Source organism: Leptodactylus fuscus, chromosome 4 (genome assembly GCF_031893055.1).
Source record: "Leptodactylus fuscus isolate aLepFus1 chromosome 4, aLepFus1.hap2, whole genome shotgun sequence".
Lineage (NCBI taxonomy): Eukaryota > Metazoa > Chordata > Amphibia > Anura > Leptodactylidae > Leptodactylus > Leptodactylus fuscus.
The window spans coordinates 68,118,944-68,140,179 of record NC_134268.1 but is presented as its reverse complement, the minus strand read 5'-3'; the positions used below and the strand labels follow the sequence as shown (position 1 = coordinate 68,140,179).

Sequence of the window (21,236 nt, the reverse complement as noted above, 5' to 3'; positions counted from 1 at the left end):
TAGAGGCTCCCTCCACCATGAATTGGTCCAAACTGGGCTGGTTAGAGGCTCCCTCCACCATGAATTGGTCCAAACTGGGCTGGTTAGAGGCTCCCTCCACCATTAATTGGTCCAAACTGGGCTGGTTAGAGGCTCCCTCCACCATGAATTGGTCCAAACTGGGTTTTTTAGAGGCTCCCTCCACCATGAATTTGCCCAAACTGGGCTGTTTAGAGGCTCCCTCCACCATGAATTGGTCCAAACTGGGCTGGTTAGAGGCTCCCTCCACCATTAATTGGTCCAAACTGGGCTGGTTAGAGGCTCCCTCCACCATGAATTGGTCCAAACTGGGCTGGTTAGAGGCTCCCTCCACCATGAATTTGCCCAAACTGGGCTGTTTAGAGGCTCCCTCCACCATTAATTGGTCCAAACTGGGCTGGTTAGAGGCTCCCTCCACCATGAATTTGCCCAAACTGGGCTGTTTAGAGGCTCCCTCCACCATGAATTGGTCCAAACTGGGTTTTTTAGAGGCTCCCTCCACCATGAATTGGTCCAAACTGGGCTGGTTAGAGGCTCCCTCCACCATGAATTTCCCAAAACTTGGCTGTTTAGAGGCTCCCTCCACCATGAATTGGTCCAAACTGGGCTGGTTAGAGGCTCCCTCCACCATGAATTTCCCAAAACTTGGCTGTTTAGAGGCTCCCTCCACCATGAATTGGTCCAAACTGGGCTGGTTAGAGGCTCCCTCCACCATTAATTGGTCCAAACTGGGCTGGTTAGAGGCTCCCTCCACCATGAATTGGTCCAAACTGGGTTTTTTAGAGGCTCCCTCCACCATGAATTTGCCCAAACTGGGCTGTTTAGAGGCTCCCTCCACCATGAATTGGTCCAAACTGGGCTGGTTAGAGGCTCCCTCCACCATTAATTGGTCCAAACTGGGCTGGTTAGAGGCTCCCTCCACCATTAATTGGTCCAAACTGGGCTGGTTAGAGGCTCCCTCCACCATGAATTTGCCCAAACTGGGCTGGTTAGAGGCTCCCTCCACCATGAATTGGTCCAAACTGGGTTTTTTAGAGGCTCCCTCCACCATGAATTTGCCCAAACTGGGCTGGTTAGAGGCTCCCTCCACCATGAATTGGTCCAAACTGGGGTTTTTAGAGGCTCCCTCCACCATGAATTGGTCCAAACTGGGGTGTTTAGAGGCTCCCTCCACCATGAATTTGCCCAAACTCTGCTGGTTAGAGGCTCAATCCACCCTGATTTTCAAAACAAATGTTGGTGCCAACCTCAACTTACTACAAGGGCCAAATTCACTGCTGGTGACAAGCTCTCCTCACTGCAAGTGCCAAATACACATGTTTCAAGGTGTTTTCCTACTGTCAGAGAGGTGGTATTGAGTGTGTAAAGTGTGTAGTTGTTAGGCTGTGATGTTGGGGTAATAGAGGGTCTTTGGTGTGTTAGATGCCCCCAGACATGCTTCCCCTGCTGTCCCAGTGTCATTCCAGAGGTGTTGGCATCATTTCCTGGGGTGTCATAGTGGACTTGGTGACCCTCCAGACACGGATTTGGGTTTCCCCCTTAACGAGTATCTGTTCCCCATAGACTATAATGGGGTTCGAAACCCGTTCGAACACACGAACATTGAGCGGCTGTTCGAATCGAATTTCGAACCTCGAACATTTTAGTGTTCGCTCATCTCTATTTATAACCACTTTATCCTTGACAGAGTAACATTAAATGTGAAAAACAATGTTTTTTTTCAGGGTTTTCTATTTGCATGTGTCATGTGTGTTTTTATTTGGATCAGGAACATGTGTATAGAGGGCGGTGACCACATTCAGTGCACTGGCGTGCTAGTTATTTATATTGTTCAGTCTTGTCACACCTTGCTGTAAGTAAAGGCCCCTAGTCAGACAGGAACACATAAAAAGGTGTGTTTCATCTTTGTGTACTGAAGTCATGGATTCAATAAAGCTGGATTTTTAGATTTCATGGAGATCCACTGAGTGTCTCAATCTTTATATTGTTGTTGTCTGTGCCTGGAATGGAGAGATCTTGAGGCCGTGTACTGAAGAAATGAGCTGGTATATGACGTGTAGGACTATAGTTGGCTGTGCATGGTCAGGTACATATCATACAGTGTGTGTGTGTGTGTGTGTGTGTGTGTGTGTGTGTGTGTGTGTGTGTGTGTGTGTGTGTGTGTGTGTGTGTGTGTGTGTGTGTGTGTGTGTGTATATATATATATATATATATATATATATATATATATATATATAATTTTTATTTTTTTTTACAGATAATATTATAATATATTGTTTCTACACAGATACACCTAGACAGTAAAGATACACCAACAGCTGTCAAATGCAGGAGCTGGCAGTAATCCTCCCTCCCCATACACATGGTTTGTGTAAGAATGAATGTGTTGTCAATAGGGAGGGGGACTAAGCTGATGCAAGACGCCTCCACTGCTGACTTATCGTCAGCAACAACAAAGGATCGAGCATACTGAAATACAACAAGCCTGATCCTTCTTTCCCCCAACATCTGTCATCGGGGAAGAGTTGGCGCACACTCTCATACATAAACAATAAGACAGTCATCGGAGCGATATGCTAATAGACAGCTAACCTCTGTTACACAGTACACAAGACGTTAAGAAGTGATGCATTTGTCCTATCACAGGTTTATTATTTGATTGACTTTTAATTAAATATTCAATGACTTCTATGATGTGCACTCCAGGACTTTTGTAGATCAGTGGAAAACTTGAATTTTAGTTTAACTTTTTAACAGTTATCACATTGTTGTGTCAGCTTAATTCATTTATGTAACTATGACTGCCATGATGACGGACATCACATGGTTGAAGTATCAGTGCAGCCCTGGCCTTCCAGTGAAGAGTGTGACCTTGTGACTATAAACCCTGGACAGTGGCTTCCCATCTACATATGTTGCCTTCTTTAACTTAAATCTGATAACTTTGTACATTGTGATGCCTAAAATCAAAAGCCATAGAAACCCACTGAAACTGAAGTTAATGGCCTATCCGGTAATATTGATGGCCTGCTGGGATCTGTACTACTCACTCATCATACGAGTAGTGGTAGCTTTAAACCCACTGATACACATTGCACAGCAAGTGAGCAGCACAGCAACCGGCACATCAACATTACCGGGAGCTGCAGGGGTCCCACTTGTAGGACCTGAGCAGATCTAATGTTAATGGCCTATCCTAAAGATAGGCCATCAATATTAGAAGGTGACTAACCCCTGTAAATGGTTGCAACCGTTTATTTAAATACCTAAGAGTCAAGTAAAACCAAGCTACATTGTAACATTTCTATAAAGTGACTGTTTTCTATCCATTATTCTTTCCATTCACTATCCTTATAATACCGCACACCTTTTTCACTGAAAATTGCTCAATCTGATTGTTCTTTCTCTTGAAAAGCTTCTGAACGTCTCTAAATACTTCTTGTGCTCCATCCACGTCTCCAGTGGCACCTTGACAGACTGAGAATGGAATAATGAAATTGCTTATTAATAAAGAGAGCGACTGCAGTTCTGTTATGACTGTACACAGTACAATAAGTGTTTTGTACAAATGTATGTGACACGTGTCATTTATAGGATATGAAATGTAACCTAATAGGACTAGGGACAATAAGAGACGACACATCATGGTTAAATGCTTAAAACTTGGTAAGAGGAATACAATTGTCATGTTCTCATTTTAAGCCTGTAGAGGAATTACTTTAAGGATCCTTTAACATAAAATGGTTTTTTTTTATGTCAATCAAATCTAAAGAGAAAGATACAAGGACATTGTCACTGAAGAGCTGGCCATTCATTCTGGGTCATAAACCCAATAATACTGGTTACATGACTGTGTGTACTGCATAATGTCTTAAGTGTTTGCAAAGAGGAGGGATCAGCTGTTCTTAAATGGGGATTCTGAGCTTTGTTAATTCCCTCTCCCCAGGATAGGCCATCAATATCTGTACAGTAAGAGGCTGAATCCTGGCTGCTACGCTGATCAGCTGTTTGGGATTGCTGCTAGGCCCAGTACAATATAGTGTACAGAGCTGGAGGCAGATGGCTCTGTACACTGTATAGTGGCCATGCAATGATACTGCAGCAGCTTCTCTTGTAGAGATTGGGAGCAAACACTAGGTTCACACCAGCGTTCGGCTTTCCGTTCTTTGAGGACCTGGGAAACAAGAACCTAATCCACTTAAAAAGTGGTTACCCAAGGACCCCATAAACTATAATGGAGTCTTCCGGTGCTTGGCCCGAAAATTGCGGAGAGGAAAGTCCTGCTTGCACTTTTTAAGCGGATTCAGGGACAGAATCCCGGAATGGAGTTTGAACACTGGTGTGAATCCAGCTCGAGTTGTAATGGTGTGGCTTGGCCACTATGCAATGTATGACGCCATCTGTTTCTGGATCCATGTATTGCCTGGACCTTCAATATTGTGAACCATGAAAAACCTTGAATTATAATGAGGCTATTGTGAAACTCAATACATATTGCTTTAACCATAATAACCTGTGGCATAGTAAAGAAGGGAATGTTAACTTCCTACATTTGCCAACCTTAGGTGGGTGACTATAGATGGGCATATATGTCCCTACCCAAGATAGGTTAGAAACACTTATGTAGCATATATAATGGTGTTTATACAGTGTTATATCCTTTGCATTAATTGATGATTTTTCTCTCTGACATGACTACACAACCAGTGGTATTGCGGCTGGTATGAATATTGCAGAGTAACAAGCTATATTATCATGTTCACTTGTTGTTATCTTGTTGTGTTACAATCACTTTATAAAACTTTAGACAAACTTTAGGACAATTCATAAACTGTGATCGATGCAGATCTGGGCTTGTGGCATGCTACTGAATATCATCACCCTTCAGTTCCGAAAGGCTTTTCCTATCCCTTCTCATAAAGTTAAGTACAGGCAATGGATTATATATGTCTTATTTTTAACACTCTAAGAAGAGCAATGGAAAGCTAAAGGGTATAACTGAGCACGTAGGGCGAGCCTTGTTATTATAAGAAGTGAAAGGACCTCGGCACCCAGTCCACACTGACATGATGTTTTCCCAAAATGGCGATGTTGCGACTTTTTTTTTTTTTTTTTTGTGCAAAATGACCACCAGCACTGACCTGCAGTAAGATAGGCATAGTAACACTGTGACCATCTGGATTCATTTTTTAACCGCTCAAAGGATCTGAAAGCATCCTTAAAGTTCAATTCTATCATGCTGCACCAACCTAGGAAAGAGTAAAAGAGGACATCAATTGACAAACTGAAGCAATGTCTGACATGGTCACTGGATAGTCGCCTGATTCTTGAAAGGAAAACACAGACTTTAGTGTGAAGACCAAATGCAATATTATTATTTATTTATTTATTATGCTTACTTGTATAGCGCCATCATACGCCACAGTGCTTTACAGATGTTGTCAATCATTGTACCATATAGGGCTCACAATCTAAATTCCCTATCAGTATGTCTGAGTGTGGGAGGGTAATATGTGAATCAGACCAACCACTGAACAATGAATGGCTGCTGAAGATGTCTGGTGATCATAACCACACAATCTTAGGAACCTTCTCTGAGCCGAAATTAATAGGAGGCGTACCTCAAGCAAAATTTGGACCAATTTTTGAGGTGGAATCTGTCTCAAAAACAGCAAATTCAAATCCTAAGTATCAAATTCCTGCATGTGAACAAGACCTAAGACTGTAGCTCCAGGGCAACCCATTATATTCTCGCCACAATTTAAAGTGAAAGTTTCAAAACTGTAAGTAGTCACAAAGTTTTATACACTGCATTCAAGTGCATTAAGAGTCCTTAAAGGGTATTCGAGTTTAAAGCATCTATCGCCTACAGCTGCGATTTACAACAGGGGTGCTGCGGCACTCAAGGGTACCTTGAAAACCTGCCAGGGGACAGCAACACCTTGGTTGGGGGGGGGGGGGGGGGTGTTGGGGGGGATAACCGCATTCCTTCATTCAACATTATCTGCACCCTTAAAGAGGACATTTCATGTCCTCAGCACTGTGTGGTATTATATATATGGAGCTAAAATGGCTTTGTAAGTCTCCATATGCCTGCAAGGGTTCTCTCTCCTTAAGGAGTGATATTATGCCCAAAACCTAGAAAGCTGACAGTGAACTGAATTCAGCGCAGTGTTGACTTTCCCAGTATAAGCCCTGGCCCTGCAGATATTGGTGCCGACTATAATCCTCCCTAATGTCGGGGCAGTATGTTCTTTACAACCCAGTGATGATGCTGAGCTTTAAGGCCAGCCCTTCTGACCGTGGAGAGATACTGATGCCAAAATTAACAGCACCAATATCTCCTGCACTGGGGTGCACACCTTGAAAATCGAGATACCGCATACCTATGAGGACATGAAATGTTGTTTTCTTTAAGATGTTTTTGTCTTTTGGTAAAAATTATTTGGTAAGGAAGTCCAGGGATGCCCCAAGTCTGAAATGGTTGGGAAACAACGACCTATAGGTTTGCAAGGTTCTGACCACTGGGACCTCCAAGATTGATAACATGTGGGATCCCTTCCACCTAGCTGCACAATTAGGAGGCAACGCACCGATATTCCACTCAGAATATTTCTAGCTATAGTCGTGTGACCAGGAGAAATGAGAACCAATGGCTTTTTGTTTTAGAAGTTAGCAACTTTTGTATCAGCACTAAATAGGTCTGAAGCTTTAATACCACACGGTTTCGTTTGTAGAATAAACTGATTATGTCGGTATTGGTGCATTTTGAGTGAAAAAATTAGCAATGTATTTGAACTAAGTGAACCAACAATACAATGGGAAGGACAAGCTTTCATTCACTAACTCACAAGACAGGTGGTGGAAACCAATCCAACCAGCCATAATACAAGATCATAAAACAAGCTGCAGCAGTGAAGGCTGGGCTGACAAATGATGACTAGAGATGAGCGAACAGTGTTCTATCGAACTCATGTTCGATCGGATATTAGGCTGTTCGGCATGTTCGAATCGAATCGAACACCGCGTGGTAAAGTGCGCCATTACTCGATTCCCCTCCCACCTTCCCTGGCGCCTTTTTTGCTCCAATAACAGCGCAGGGTAGGTGGGACAGGAACTACGACACCGGTGACGTTGAAAAAAGTAGGCAAAACCCATTGGCTGCCGAAAACATGTGACCTCTAATTTAAAAGAACAGCGCCGCCCAGCTTCGCGTCATTCTGAGCTTGCAATTCACCGAGGACGGAGGTTTCCGTCCAGCTAGCTAGGGCTTAGATTCTGGGTAGGCAGGGACAGGCTAGGATAGGAAGGAGAAGACAACCAACAGCTCTTATAAGAGCTAAATTCCAGGGAGAAGCTTGTCAGTGTAACGTGGCACTGACGGGCTCAATCGCCGCAACCCAGCTTTCCCAGGATCCTGAATGGAATACACTGTCAGTGTATTCCCGTATACCCGATATATACCCCGATACCCGTTCCAACGGTGTGCCCCCCCACCTTCACCCCAGAAATACCCTGCAAGTCCCCTAGCAATAGAATTGGGGCTATATACACCCACAATTTTTACTACTGGTATACAGTGCCATTGTCTGACTGGGAATTCAAAGAATATATTGGGAATACAAATACCCTCATTTCTTGCTACTGCCATATAGTGCCAGTGTCTGACTGGGAATTCAAAGAATATATTGGGGTTACGTGCACCCACAATTTTTACTACTGGTATACAGTGCCATTGTCTGACTGGGAATTCAAAGAATATATTGGGAATACAAATACCCTCATTTCTTGCTACTGCCATATAGTGCCAGTTTCTGACTGGTAATTCAAAGAATATATTGGGGTTACGTGCACCCACAATTTTTACTACTGGTATACAGTGCCATTGTCTGACTGGGAATTCAAAGAATATATTGGGAATACAAATACCCTCATTTCTTGCTACTGCCATATAGTGCCAGTGTCTGACTGGGAATTCAAAGAATATATTGGGGTTACGTGCACCCACAATTTTTACTACTGGTATACAGTGCCATTGTCTGACTGGGAATTCAAAGAATATATTGGGAATACAAATACCCTCATTTCTTGCTACTGCCATATAGTGCCAGTGTCTGACTGGGAATTCAAAGAATATATTGGGGTTACGTGCACCCACAATTTTTACTACTGGTATACAGTGCCATTGTCTGACTGGGAATTCAAAGAATATATTGGGGTTATAAATACCCTCATTTCTTGCTACTGCCATATAGTGCCAGTTTCTGACTGGTAATTCAAAGAATATATTGGGGTTACGTGCACCCACAATTTTTACTACTGGTATACAGTGCCATTGTCTGACTGGGAATTCAAAGAGTATATTGGGAATACAAATACCCTCATTTCTTGCTACTGCCATATAGTGCCAGTTTCTGACTGGTAATTCAAAGAATATATTGGGGTTACGTGCACCCACAATTTTTACTACTGGTATACAGTGCCATTGTCTGACTGGGAATTCAAAGAATATATTGGGGTTATAAATACCCTCATTTCTTGCTACTGCCATATAGTGCCAGTTTCTGACTGGTAATTCAAAGAATATATTGGGGTTACGTGCACCCACAATTTTTACTACTGGTATACAGTGCCATTGTCTGACTGGGAATTCAAAGAGTATATTGGGAATACAAATACCCTCATTTCTTGCTACTGCCATATAGTGCCAGTTTCTGACTGGTAATTCAAAGAATATATTGGGGTTACGTGCACCCACAATTTTTACTACTGGTATACAGTGCCATTGTCTGACTGGGAATTCAAAGAATATATTGGGGTTATAAATACCCTCATTTCTTGCTACTGCCATATAGTGCCAGTTTCTGACTGGTAATTCAAAGAATATATTGGGGTTACGTGCACCCACAATTTTTACTACTGGTATACAGTGCCATTGTCTGACTGGGAATTCAAAGAATATATTGGGGTTATAAATACCCTCATTTCTTGCTACTGCCATATAGTGCCAGTTTCTGACTGGGAATTCAAAGAATATATTGGGGTTACGTGCACCCACAATTTTTACTACTGGTATACAGTGCCATTGTCTGACTGGGAATTCAAAGAGTATATTGGGAATACAAATACCCTCATTTCTTGCTACTGCCATATAGTGCCAGTTTCTGACTGGGAATTCAAAGAATATATTGGGGTTACGTGCACCCACAATTTTTACTACTGGTATACAGTGCCATTGTCTGACTGGGAATTCAAAGAATATATTGGGGTTATAAATACCCTCATTTCTTGCTACTGCCATATAGTGCCAGTTTCTGACTGGTAATTCAAAGAATATATTGGGGTTACGTGCACCCACAATTTTTACTACTGGTATACAGTGCCATTGTCTGACTGGGAATTCAAAGAGTATATTGGGAATACAAATACCCTCATTTCTTGCTACTGCCATATAGTGCCAGTTTCTGACTGGGAATTCAAAGAATATATTGGGGTTACGTGCACCCACAATTTTTACTACTGGTATACAGTGCCATTGTCTGACTGGGAATTCAAAGAATATATTGGGGTTATAAATACCCTCATTTCTTGCTACTGCCATATAGTGCCAGTTTCTGACTGGTAATTCAAAGAATATATTGGGGTTACGTGCACCCACAATTTTTACTACTGGTATACAGTGCCATTGTCTGACTGGGAATTCAAAGAGTATATTGGGAATACAAATACCCTCATTTCTTGCTACTGCCATATAGTGCCAGTTTCTGACTGGGAATTCAAAGAATATATTGGGGTTACGTGCACCCACAATTTTTACTACTGGTATACAGTGCCATTGTCTGACTGGGAATTCAAAGAGTATATTGGGGTTATAAATACCCTCATTTCTTGCTACTGCCATATAGTGCCAGTTTCTGACTGGTAATTCAAAGAATATATTGGGGTTACGTGCACCCACAATTTTTACTACTGGTATACAGTGCCATTGTCTGACTGGGAATTCAAAGAGTATATTGGGAATACAAATACCCTCATTTCTTGCTACTGCCATATAGTGCCAGTTTCTGACTGGGAATTCAAAGAATATATTGGGGTTATGTGCACCCACAATTTTTACTACTGGTATACAGTGCCATTGTCTGACTGGGAATTTAAAGAGTATATTGGGAATACAAATACCCTCATTTCTTGCTACTGCCATATAGTGCCAGTGTCTGACTGGGAATTCAAAGAATATATTGGGGTTACGTGCACCCACAATTTTTACTACTGGTATACAGTGCCAATTTCTAACTAGGAATTCAAAATGCGCAAGGCTCCCGGAAAGGGACGTGGACGAGGCCGTGGGCGAGGTCGGGGGAATGGTTCTGGGGAGCAAGGTAGCAGTGAAGCCACAGGGCGTCCCGTGCCTACTCCTGTGGGGCAGCAAGCATTGCGCCACTCCACAGTGCCAGGGTTGCTTGCCACATTAACTAAACTGCAGGGTACAAACCTTAGTAGGCCCGAGAACCAGGAACAGGTCTTGCAATGGCTGTCAGAGAACGCTTACAGCACATTGTCCAGCAGCCAGTCAGACTCTGCCTCCTCTCCTCCTATTACCCAACAGTCTTGTCTTCCTTCCTCCCAAAATTCCGAAGCTTTACAGAACAATAACCCAAACTGTCCCTGCTCCCCAGAGCTGTTCTCCGCTCCTTTCATTGTCCCTCAACCTGCCTCTCCACGTCACGATTCCACGAACCTAACAGAGGAGCATCTGTGTCCAGATGCTCAAACACTAGAGTCTCCTCCATCTCCGTTCGATTTGGTGGTGGATGACCAGCAACCCACCCTCATCGACGATGATGTGACGCAGTTGCCGTCAGGGCATCCAGTTGACCGGCGCATTGTGCGGGAGGAGGAGATGAGACAGGAGTTGGAAGAGGAAGTGGTGGATGATGAGGACACTGACCCGACCTGGACAGGGGGGATGTCAAGCGGGGAAAGTAGTGTGGATGTTGAGGCAGGTGCAGCACCAAAAAGGGTAGCTAGAGGCAGAGGCAGAGGTCAGCAGCTTAGGCAAAGCCAGGCCACACCCGGAATCTCCCAAGATGTTCCAGTTCGTACCCAGCCCCGAAAAACTCCCACCTCGAGGGCACGTTTCTCGAAGGTGTGGAGTTTTTTCAAGGAATGCGCCGAGGACAGATATAGTGTTGTCTGCACAATTTGCCTCTCGAAATTGATTAGGGGCTCTGAGAAGAGCAACCTGTCCACCACTTCAATGCGCCGTCATTTGGAATCCAAGCACTGGAATCAGTGGCAGGCAGCAACGGCAGGACAAAGGCCGCCTGCCGTTCACGCCACTGCCACTGCCTCTGCCACTGCCTCTGCCTCTGCCACTGCCACTGCTGACTGTGCTGGCGATGCACTCCAGAGGACGAGCCAGGACACCACTTCATCTGCCTCCGCCACTTTGTTGACTTCTACCTCATCCTCCCCTGGTCCTGTCTTATCTCCTTCTCCTGCACCATCAAAGGCACCATCAGGCGTTTCTTTACAACAACCCACCATCTCTCAGACATTGGAGCGGCGGCAGAAATACACTGCTAACCACCCACACGCGCAAGCCTTGAACGCCAACATCGCTAAACTGCTGGCCCAGGAGATGTTGGCGTTCCGGCTTGTTGAAACTCCCGCCTTCCTGGACCTGATGGCAACTGCGGCACCTCGCTATGCCGTCCCTAGCCGTCACTACTTCTCCCGGTGTGCCGTCCCCGCCTTGCACCAGCACGTGTCACTCAACATCAGGCGGGCCCTTAGTTCCGCGCTTTGCACAAAGGTCCACTTGACCACCGACGCGTGGACAAGTGCATGCGGACAGGGACGCTACATTTCACTGACGGCACACTGGGTGAATGTAGTTGAGGCTGGGACTGCTTCCCAAACTGGCCCGGTGTACCTCGTCTCCCCGCCTAACATTCCTGGCAGGGACACGAGAAGAACACCCCCCTCCTCCTCCTCCTCCTCCTCTACCGCCTCCTCCTCCGCCACCGCCTCCTCCTCCGCCACCGCCTCCTCCTCCGCTGTTAGATTGACCCCAGCTACGAGTTGGAAACGTTGCAGCACTGGCGTTGGTAGACGTCAGCAGGCTGTGCTGAAGCTGATCAGCTTGGGGGACAGACAGCACACTGCCTCCGAGGTGAGGGATGCCCTCCTCGATGAGACGGCAATATGGTTTGAGCCGCTGCACCTGGGCCCAGGCATGGTCGTTTGTGATAACGGCCGGAACCTGGTAGCAGCTCTGGAGCTTGCCGGACTCCAACATGTTCCATGCCTGGCCCACGTCTTCAACCTAGTGGTGCAACGTTTCCTAAAGAGCTACCCCAATGTTCCAGAGCTACTGGTGAAAGTGCGGCGCATGTGCGCCCACTTTCGCAAGTCGACAGTAGCCGCTGCTAGCTTAAAATCTCTCCAGCAACGCCTGCATGTGCCACAACACCGGCTTTTGTGCGACGTCCCCACACGCTGGAACTCAACGTTTCAGATGTTGAATAGAGTGGTTGAGCAGCAGAGACCTTTGATGGAATACCAGCTACAAAACCCTAGGGTGCCACAAAGTCAGCTGCCTCAGTTTCACATCCATGAGTGGCCATGGATGAGAGACCTTTGTGACATCCTACGGGTCTTTGAGGAGTCCACAAGGAGGGTGAGCTCTGAGGATGCGATGGTGAGCCTTACAATCCCGCTCTTGTGTGTTCTGAGAGAATCCCTGATTGACATCAGGGATAACTCAGATCACACAGAGGAGTTAGGGATAGCATCCGATCCGTCACAGCTGGAGAGTAGGTCCACACATCTGTCCGCTTCACTGCGTTTAATGGAGGAGGAGGAGGAGGAGGAGGAGGAAGAAGAGTTGTCCGATGATGTGATGGTGATACAGGAGGCTTCCGGGCAACTTCGAATCGTCCCATTGTTGCAGCGCGGATGGGTAGACATGGAGGATGAGGAGGAAATGGAGATTGAACTTTCCGGTGGGGCCAGAGGAGTCATGCCAACTAACACTGTGGCAGACATGGCTGAGTTCATGTTGGGGTGCTTTACAACCGACAAGCGTATTGTCAAAATCATGGAGGACAACCAGTACTGGATCTTTGCTATCCTTGACCCCCGGTATAAAAACAACATCTCGTCTTTTATTCCGGTAGAGGGGAGGGCCAATCGCATCAATGCTTGCCACAGGCAATTGGTGCAGAATATGATGGAGATGTTTCCAGCATGTGACGTTGGCGGCAGGGAGGGCAGTTCCTCCAGTAGGCAACCAAGTTCTCACCGGTCCACACAAACGAGGGGCACACTGTCTAAGGTCTGGGACACCTTGATGGCACCCCCTCGCCAAAGTGCCGCCACGGAGGGTCCTAGTGTCACCAGGCGTGAGAAGTATAGGCGCATGTTGCGGGAATACCTTTCCGACCACAGCCCTGTCCTCTCCGACCCCTCTGCGCCCTACACGTATTGGGTGTCGAAGTTGGACCTGTGGCTTGAACTTGCCCTATATGCCTTGGAGGTGCTGTCCTGTCCTGCCGCCAGCGTCCTATCTGAGAGGGTGTTCAGTGCAGCCGGTGGCATCATCACTGACAAGCGCACCCGTCTGTCAGCTGAGAGTGCCGACCGGCTCACTTTGATAAAAATGAACCACCACTGGGTAGAGCCGTCATTTTTGTGCCCACCTGTGTAAAGCACCCCAACATGAAACTCCATGTCTGTACTCAACCTCTCCAATTCCTCCGCATCCTCATACTCATCCACCATAAGCGTTGCACAATTCTGCTAATACTAGGCTCCCTCCACCCTGATTTCCCCCAACTCTGCTGGTTAGAGGCTCCCTCCACCCTGATTTCCACCAACTCTGCTGGTTAGAGGCTCCCTCCACCATGAATTTGCCCAAACTGGGCTGTTTAGAGGCTCCCTCCACCATGAATTTGCCCAAACTGGGCTGTTTAGAGGCTCCCTCCACCATGAATTGGTCCAAACTGGGTTTTTTAGAGGCTCCCTCCACCATGAATTGGTCCAAACTGGGCTGGTTAGAGGCTCCCTCCACCATGATTTTGCCCAAACTGGGCTGTTTAGAGGCTCCCTCCACCATGAATTGGTCCAAACTGGGCTGGTTAGAGGCTCCCTCCACCATTAATTGGTCCAAACTGGGCTGGTTAGAGGCTCCCTCCACCATTAATTGGTCCAAACTGGGCTGGTTAGAGGCTCCCTCCACCATGAATTGGTCCAAACTGGGTTTTTTAGAGGCTCCCTCCACCATGAATTGGTCCAAACTTGGCTGTTTAGAGGCTCCCTCCACCATGAATTGGTCCAAACTGGGCTGGTTAGAGGCTCCCTCCACCATTAATTGGTCCAAACTGGGCTGGTTAGAGGCTCCCTCCACCATGAATTTGCCCAAACTGGGCTGTTTAGAGGCTCCCTCCACCATGAATTTGCCCAAACTGGGCTGTTTAGAGGCTCCCTCCACCATGAATTGGTCCAAACTGGGTTTTTTAGAGGCTCCCTCCACCATGAATTGGTCCAAACTGGGCTGGTTAGAGGCTCCCTCCACCATTAATTGGTCCAAACTGGGGTGGTTAGAGGCTCCCTCCACCATTAATTGGTCCAAACTGGGCTGGTTAGAGGCTCCCTCCACCATTAATTGGTCCAAACTGGGCTGGTTAGAGGCTCCCTCCACCATTAATTGGTCCAAACTGGGCTGTTTAGAGGCTCCCTCCACCATTAATTGGTCCAAACTGGGCTGGTTAGAGGCTCCCTCCACCATGAATTTGCCCAAACTGGGCTGTTTAGAGGCTCCCTCCACCATGAATTGGTCCAAACTGGGTTTTTTAGAGGCTCCCTCCACCATGAATTTGCCCAAACTGGGCTGGTTAGAGGCTCCCTCCACCATGAATTGGTCCAAGCTGGGTTTTTTAGAGGCTCCCTCCACCATGAATTTGCCCAAACTGGGCTGGTTAGAGGCTCCCTCCACCATGAATTGGTCCAAACTGGGCTGGTTAGAGGCTCCCTCCACCATGAATTGGTCCAAACTGGGCTGGTTAGAGGCTCCCTCCACCATTAATTGGTCCAAACTGGGCTGGTTAGAGGCTCCCTCCACCATTAATTGGTCCAAACTGGGCTGTTTAGAGGCTCCCTCCACCATTAATTGGTCCAAACTGGGCTGGTTAGAGGCTCCCTCCACCATGAATTTGCCCAAACTGGGCTGTTTAGAGGCTCCCTCCACCATGAATTGGTCCAAACTGGGTTTTTTAGAGGCTCCCTCCACCATGAATTTGCCCAAACTGGGCTGGTTAGAGGCTCCCTCCACCATTAATTGGTCCAAACTGGGCTGTTTAGAGGCTCCCTCCACCATTAATTGGTCCAAACTGGGCTGGTTAGAGGCTCCCTCCACCATGAATTTGCCCAAACTGGGCTGTTTAGAGGCTCCCTCCACCATGAATTGGTCCAAACTGGGTTTTTTAGAGGCTCCCTCCACCATGAATTTGCCCAAACTGGGCTGGTTAGAGGCTCCCTCCACCATGAATTGGTCCAAGCTGGGTTTTTTAGAGGCTCCCTCCACCATGAATTTGCCCAAACTGGGCTGGTTAGAGGCTCCCTCCACCATGAATTGGTCCAAACTGGGCTGGTTAGAGGCTCCCTCCACCATGAATTTGCCCAAACTGGGCTGTTTAGAGGCTCCCTCCACCATTAATTGGTCCAAACTGGGCTGGTTAGAGGCTTCCTCCACCATGAATTTGCCCAAACTGGGCTGTTTAGAGGCTCCCTCCACCATGAATTGGTCCAAACTGGGTTTTTTAGAGGCTCCCTCCACCATGAATTGGTCCAAACTGGGTTTTTTAGAGGCTCCCTCCACCATGAATTGGTCCAAACTGGGCTGGTTAGAGGCTCCCTCCACCATGAATTTCCCAAAACTTGGCTGTTTAGAGGCTCCCTCCACCATGAATTGGTCCAAACTGGGCTGGTTAGAGGCTCCCTCCACCATGAATTTCCCAAAACTTGGCTGTTTAGAGGCTCCCTCCACCATGAATTGGTCCAAACTGGGCTGGTTAGAGGCTCCCTCCACCATTAATTGGTCCAAACTGGGCTGGTTAGAGGCTCCCTCCACCATGAATTGGTCCAAACTGGGTTTTTTAGAGGCTCCCTCCACCATTAATTTGCCCAAACTGGGCTGTTTAGAGGCTCCCTCCACCATGAATTGGTCCAAACTGGGCTGGTTAGAGGCTCCCTCCACCATGAATTGGTCCAAACTGGGCTGGTTAGAGGCTCCCTCCACCATTAATTGGTCCAAACTGGGCTGGTTAGAGGCTCCCTCCACCATGAATTGGTCCAAACTGGGTTTTTTAGAGGCTCCCTCCACCATGAATTTGCCCAAACTGGGCTGTTTAGAGGCTCCCTCCACCATGAATTGGTCCAAACTGGGCTGGTTAGAGGCTCCCTCCACCATTAATTGGTCCAAACTGGGCTGGTTAGAGGCTCCCTCCACCATGAATTGGTCCAAACTGGGCTGGTTAGAGGCTCCCTCCACCATGAATTTGCCCAAACTGGGCTGTTTAGAGGCTCCCTCCACCATTAATTGGTCCAAACTGGGCTGGTTAGAGGCTCCCTCCACCATGAATTTGCCCAAACTGGGCTGTTTAGAGGCTCCCTCCACCATGAATTGGTCCAAACTGGGTTTTTTAGAGGCTCCCTCCACCATGAATTGGTCCAAACTGGGCTGGTTAGAGGCTCCCTCCACCATGAATTTCCCAAAACTTGGCTGTTTAGAGGCTCCCTCCACCATGAATTGGTCCAAACTGGGCTGGTTAGAGGCTCCCTCCACCATGAATTTCCCAAAACTTGGCTGTTTAGAGGCTCCCTCCACCATGAATTGGTCCAAACTGGGCTGGTTAGAGGCTCCCTCCACCATTAATTGGTCCAAACTGGGCTGGTTAGAGGCTCCCTCCACCATGAATTGGTCCAAACTGGGTTTTTTAGAGGCTCCCTCCACCATGAATTTGCCCAAACTGGGCTGTTTAGAGGCTCCCTCCACCATGAATTGGTCCAAACTGGGCTGGTTAGAGGCTCCCTCCACCATTAATTGGTCCAAACTGGGCTGGTTAGAGGCTCCCTCCACCATTAATTGGTCCAAACTGGGCTGGTTAGAGGCTCCCTCCACCATGAATTTGCCCAAACTGGGCTGGTTAGAGGCTCCCTCCACCATGAATTGGTCCAAACTGGGGTTTTTAGAGGCTCCCTCCACCATGAATTTGCCCAAACTGGGGTGTTTAGAGGCTCCCTCCACCATGAATTTGCCCAAACTCTGCTGGTTAGAGGCTCAATCCACCCTGATTTTCAAAACAAATGTTGGTGCCAACCTCAACTTACTACAAGGGCCAAATTCACTGCTGGTGACAAGCTCTCCTCACTGCAAGTGCCAAATACACATGTTTCAAGGTGTTTTCCTACTGTCAGAGAGGTGGTATTGAGTGTGTAAAGTGTGTAGTTGTTAGGCTGTGATGTTGGGGTAATAGAGGGTCTTTGGTGTGTTAGATGCCCCCAGACATGCTTCCCCTGCTGTCCCAGTGTCATTCCAGAGGTGTTGGCATCATTTCCTGGGGTGTCATAGTGGACTTGGTGACCCTCCAGACACGGATTTGGGTTTCCCCCTTAACGAGTATCTGTTCCCCATAGACTATAATGGGGTTCGAAACCCGTTCGAACACACGAACATTGAGCGGCTGTTCGAATCGAATTTCGAACCTCGAACATTTTAGTGTTCGCTCATCTCTAATGATGACAGAAGTGTCAGAGAGTAAGGATACTCATACACTGGCCTGAAAAAACAACCACCAAGCCCAGGCCATGTCCCTTTGGGCTCTAGGGCAGCTGTCATGTCAGTGTTACTGAAGTAAAGCCACACAGTGAAACACATTACTTTTTATCTAATCCATTTTCACTTTTTGATTGTAGATTTTTGTTTAACTATTTTATGTCTATGAAAGGGTTTTCTTGGTTACCTGTGCTGTGGTGGTCCCTATGTCATCTATGCATATAATAAATGGTTGGCTATTAGAGACACCCATCTATTAATGTGTTGGACCACATTTGGCCTTTATGACCTCAGCAATTCATCAACTTTACATAAATGAATAGTACAGGTGAATATAAGAAACTTAATATGTTTATGTTACATAACGTAATATGTAATATATTAAGGAGATCTGCATCCTTCTCCACTTATTAAGCTGTACTCCTTCTCCTTATTTGCAGTGTGAATACTTGTTTACATTATATCTGTCTCCACATTTAGCCTCTTATATAGACCTCTATGGGTGGAGAAGTCGGCTACTGACAGCTGTTTGATTTATTATCACATTCTGTGTACTAGTAGCCTCTTAACAACCTAGCAGTGTTAAAAGCACACACAGTAGCAGAGAGTAAGAGCAGGAATTGAGTGTTTTTTTTTTATCCCCCTTCCCTCTTCATAGATTAATATGTAAAAAGTAACGTTACCTAAAAAGTGGAGAAGAAAACATTTCTTTAATAAGATATAGTACAACGTTTCATACATTTACCTATACTATTCTTTTATGAGAAGTTGTTTATAGCTGGAGATACATGAAACCTGATTTATAAAATAGGCGATTCCCTTTAACACTTACCAATCTCATATAGGCAAACATGCTGTATCTCTCGCTGCTCTGTTGCAAGCTCCAGGGCAGTGTGGAAGGAGGTCAAGGCACTGTTTATTTGACACTGGAAGAAAAGCATGGGATTATAAGCACAAATCACATGTTAATAAGGCTAGTTTCAGAGCACGGATCAGCAGATCTGCTGTGTGCATATCTCATAGGAAAAGTAAGGAACGCCAACGGAATAGCAATTCAGTCCATTTCATCTCAAGAATCTTTTACCGAGTGGTCACAGAAACACTTTGTGAAGAATACTGCGGCAAGTCAAATCGCCAATCTACAAGAGACAGCTCTCTCCTGTGAAGACTCTAATATACCAGGTTAGCTTGGTTATTGCTATAACAGGCCGGGGGACATTTCTGAGATTTTGTTTCCCCTGGCGGACACAGGGTATAAGCTCACTAATATACATTTAGGGTATGTCCACACGGGACAATTCTACTGCAAATGAAAATGTGGATGGAAAACTAATTTACTGCACTTACAGTAGTACCAAACTGGATGAGATTTTACCAAATGTCATCTACACATTACAGTAAAATTTTGTGTAGGGGCCTTTAAAATGAGCAGAGATCTTTATGGCCACAAATTAATGAAGCAATAGAGATCATCTTCTTTTTATAGATGTGCAAGTGCACTGGGGGCGGGCCTGATTTGCCAAATTTGCATATCGCAAGTGTTCTCTGAAATTGCTGCCTAATGTCTCTCCTTTAGCAGTGAATGACATTTTCAGCCTTGGTCTGTGTCACATCGGTCTGTAAGGAAATCTTGCCAATTGGGCCAACCCCCAAAGCATTTGTAGGCTATATAGAAAAAGTTACCTGTACATTAATAAGTATATAAATGTAAAATTCTCCATGAAAGTGTATATAGAGTATGATGGGCTGGCAGGAACTGATAAGCTACCTGTCATCTCCTTGCCTTGCTGCTCTGAAATATACAGTATACTTAATGGCATATAGGACTGAACATAAGTGACTTATCTACAGCACAAAATGTACTTTTACTGTTCTCTGAACCTCCTACGATCAGTGTCAAAATAACAATGTGCAGTCTTAAATTAGAATATACTCTTATTATTGTAAGTGCCCATTTCCTATTACAGCGGCTCTTACATGTGTTTCTCTGCAGGAACGTATCTGACTCATGCAATGTGCGGAGCGAGAGCAGCTTAAATCCCACAACGCGAATGCTATGTAACTGTATAAGGAAAATGTCAGCCCTGTGATATCTCTTTATAAGTCTCACACAGCATATAACGTATGGAAATAATGATCAATATGTTTCATAGATGTAAAGTCAGAAAGAACGTGACAGGCAGCATAAATGAAAGATGGTCCAGCAATCTGTGGTGACTTATAAGTACAGATGGAAGGAGTAGGAATACCTCGAGTCGCTGGACTCTTCCTTTGAAGAACATGAATAAAGAGGAGTTTGGATACGCAGATTCCTTCTTATGGAGAATGTCTTTTGCCTCCTTTAGTCCTGCTTGATTATCACTTCCATCCAGTGCAAAAAAAGGGCGGACTACCGTGTGGTACCACAACAAGGCTAGCCTGGAAAGGGAGAACGTCAGCAAGTTGTAGTTATGGAAGATCAGCATAGTAGGGGATACACTGAACATGAGGATGTGAGAACAGAAGTGAAACTGGAACAAAGGTAATGATATGTGCACGGCTGTCCTCAGTTCACACTAGTGTTTTCCCCACATCATAAGCCATAGTAACAGATAAATGGAAGCTCTGTCATAATGTCAATTCCATTATTATTGGCTTTTATTTAAAGTTATTCAGGATGAGAATAAAAGTCAGCGCTGATCTTGTCCATGGGCTGTGTCTGGTATTTCAGCTTACACCTATTCAAGGCAATAGGACTATGCTGCAGAAGCAGGTACAGCCAATGGACAAGAAACCTACAAATGTAGCAATCCTTAACACATTATAAGAAACATTAAGGTCAAGGCCCCATGTAGTGAGCCGCATCCAAAAACGGCCAGTGTTTCCATAGATATAATTGACATTGACTTCCCTACTTTTCTACTGTCTATGGGTTAGCAAGAAGAGGTAGAGGCAGCAGTGCAATAGTTGTCCTGAAATCTAGACAAGCGAGTGGGCTGATCTAGTGTAAACCCCGCAGGTAATGGAAATGCCTTACACTAGGTGCATTCGCCTAGGATTAGTCTTCTAAAGTATATTTAGGGACACATTAGCTGTGAGAACTCTACTTTGTTTTGCGCCATATATAAACTGGTTTTGAGTCTGATCAAACCACAATATTCTGCAAACATTACAGATGGTTCATCTAAAACTGTAGGGTAATAGTTACTTAAACTGCAACTAAGCTTTTGGACAACTTTTGATTTTCTGTCAGCATCTGTGTCATTAATAAATTTTATTACATCCTTTATTAATAGATTTTGGATCCTTTCTGAGAAATCCTGCATTTTTCACTCTTTCCCTCGCTTCTGTATTGAGGAAATAATTCCAGTAACCTTGTTCACATGGAGCAGGTCTAGTCTAG

At 45.6% G+C, this 21,236-nt stretch overlaps 1 protein-coding gene across 3 annotated transcripts in view; it reads right to left on the bottom strand.

Annotated features, from left to right (window-relative positions):
* TTC39C (tetratricopeptide repeat domain 39C) overlaps positions 1-21,236 on the bottom strand; it is a 101,394-nt gene that overhangs the window by 15,392 nt on the left and 64,766 nt on the right. For all 3 annotated transcript variants that reach the window (XR_012715446.1, XR_012715447.1, XM_075270602.1), the window contains exons 6-9: positions 20,104-20,272; positions 18,687-18,780; positions 5,160-5,267; positions 3,386-3,495 (exon numbers count right to left, since the gene is read on the bottom strand). Coding sequence is in view for 1 of the 3 variants with exons in the window: in XM_075270602.1 (XP_075126703.1) it covers positions 3,386-3,495; positions 5,160-5,267; positions 18,687-18,780; positions 20,104-20,272 (481 nt within the window). In the remaining 2 variants the exon portion in view is untranslated. The remainder of the gene's footprint in view (positions 1-3,385; positions 3,496-5,159; positions 5,268-18,686; positions 18,781-20,103; positions 20,273-21,236) is intronic.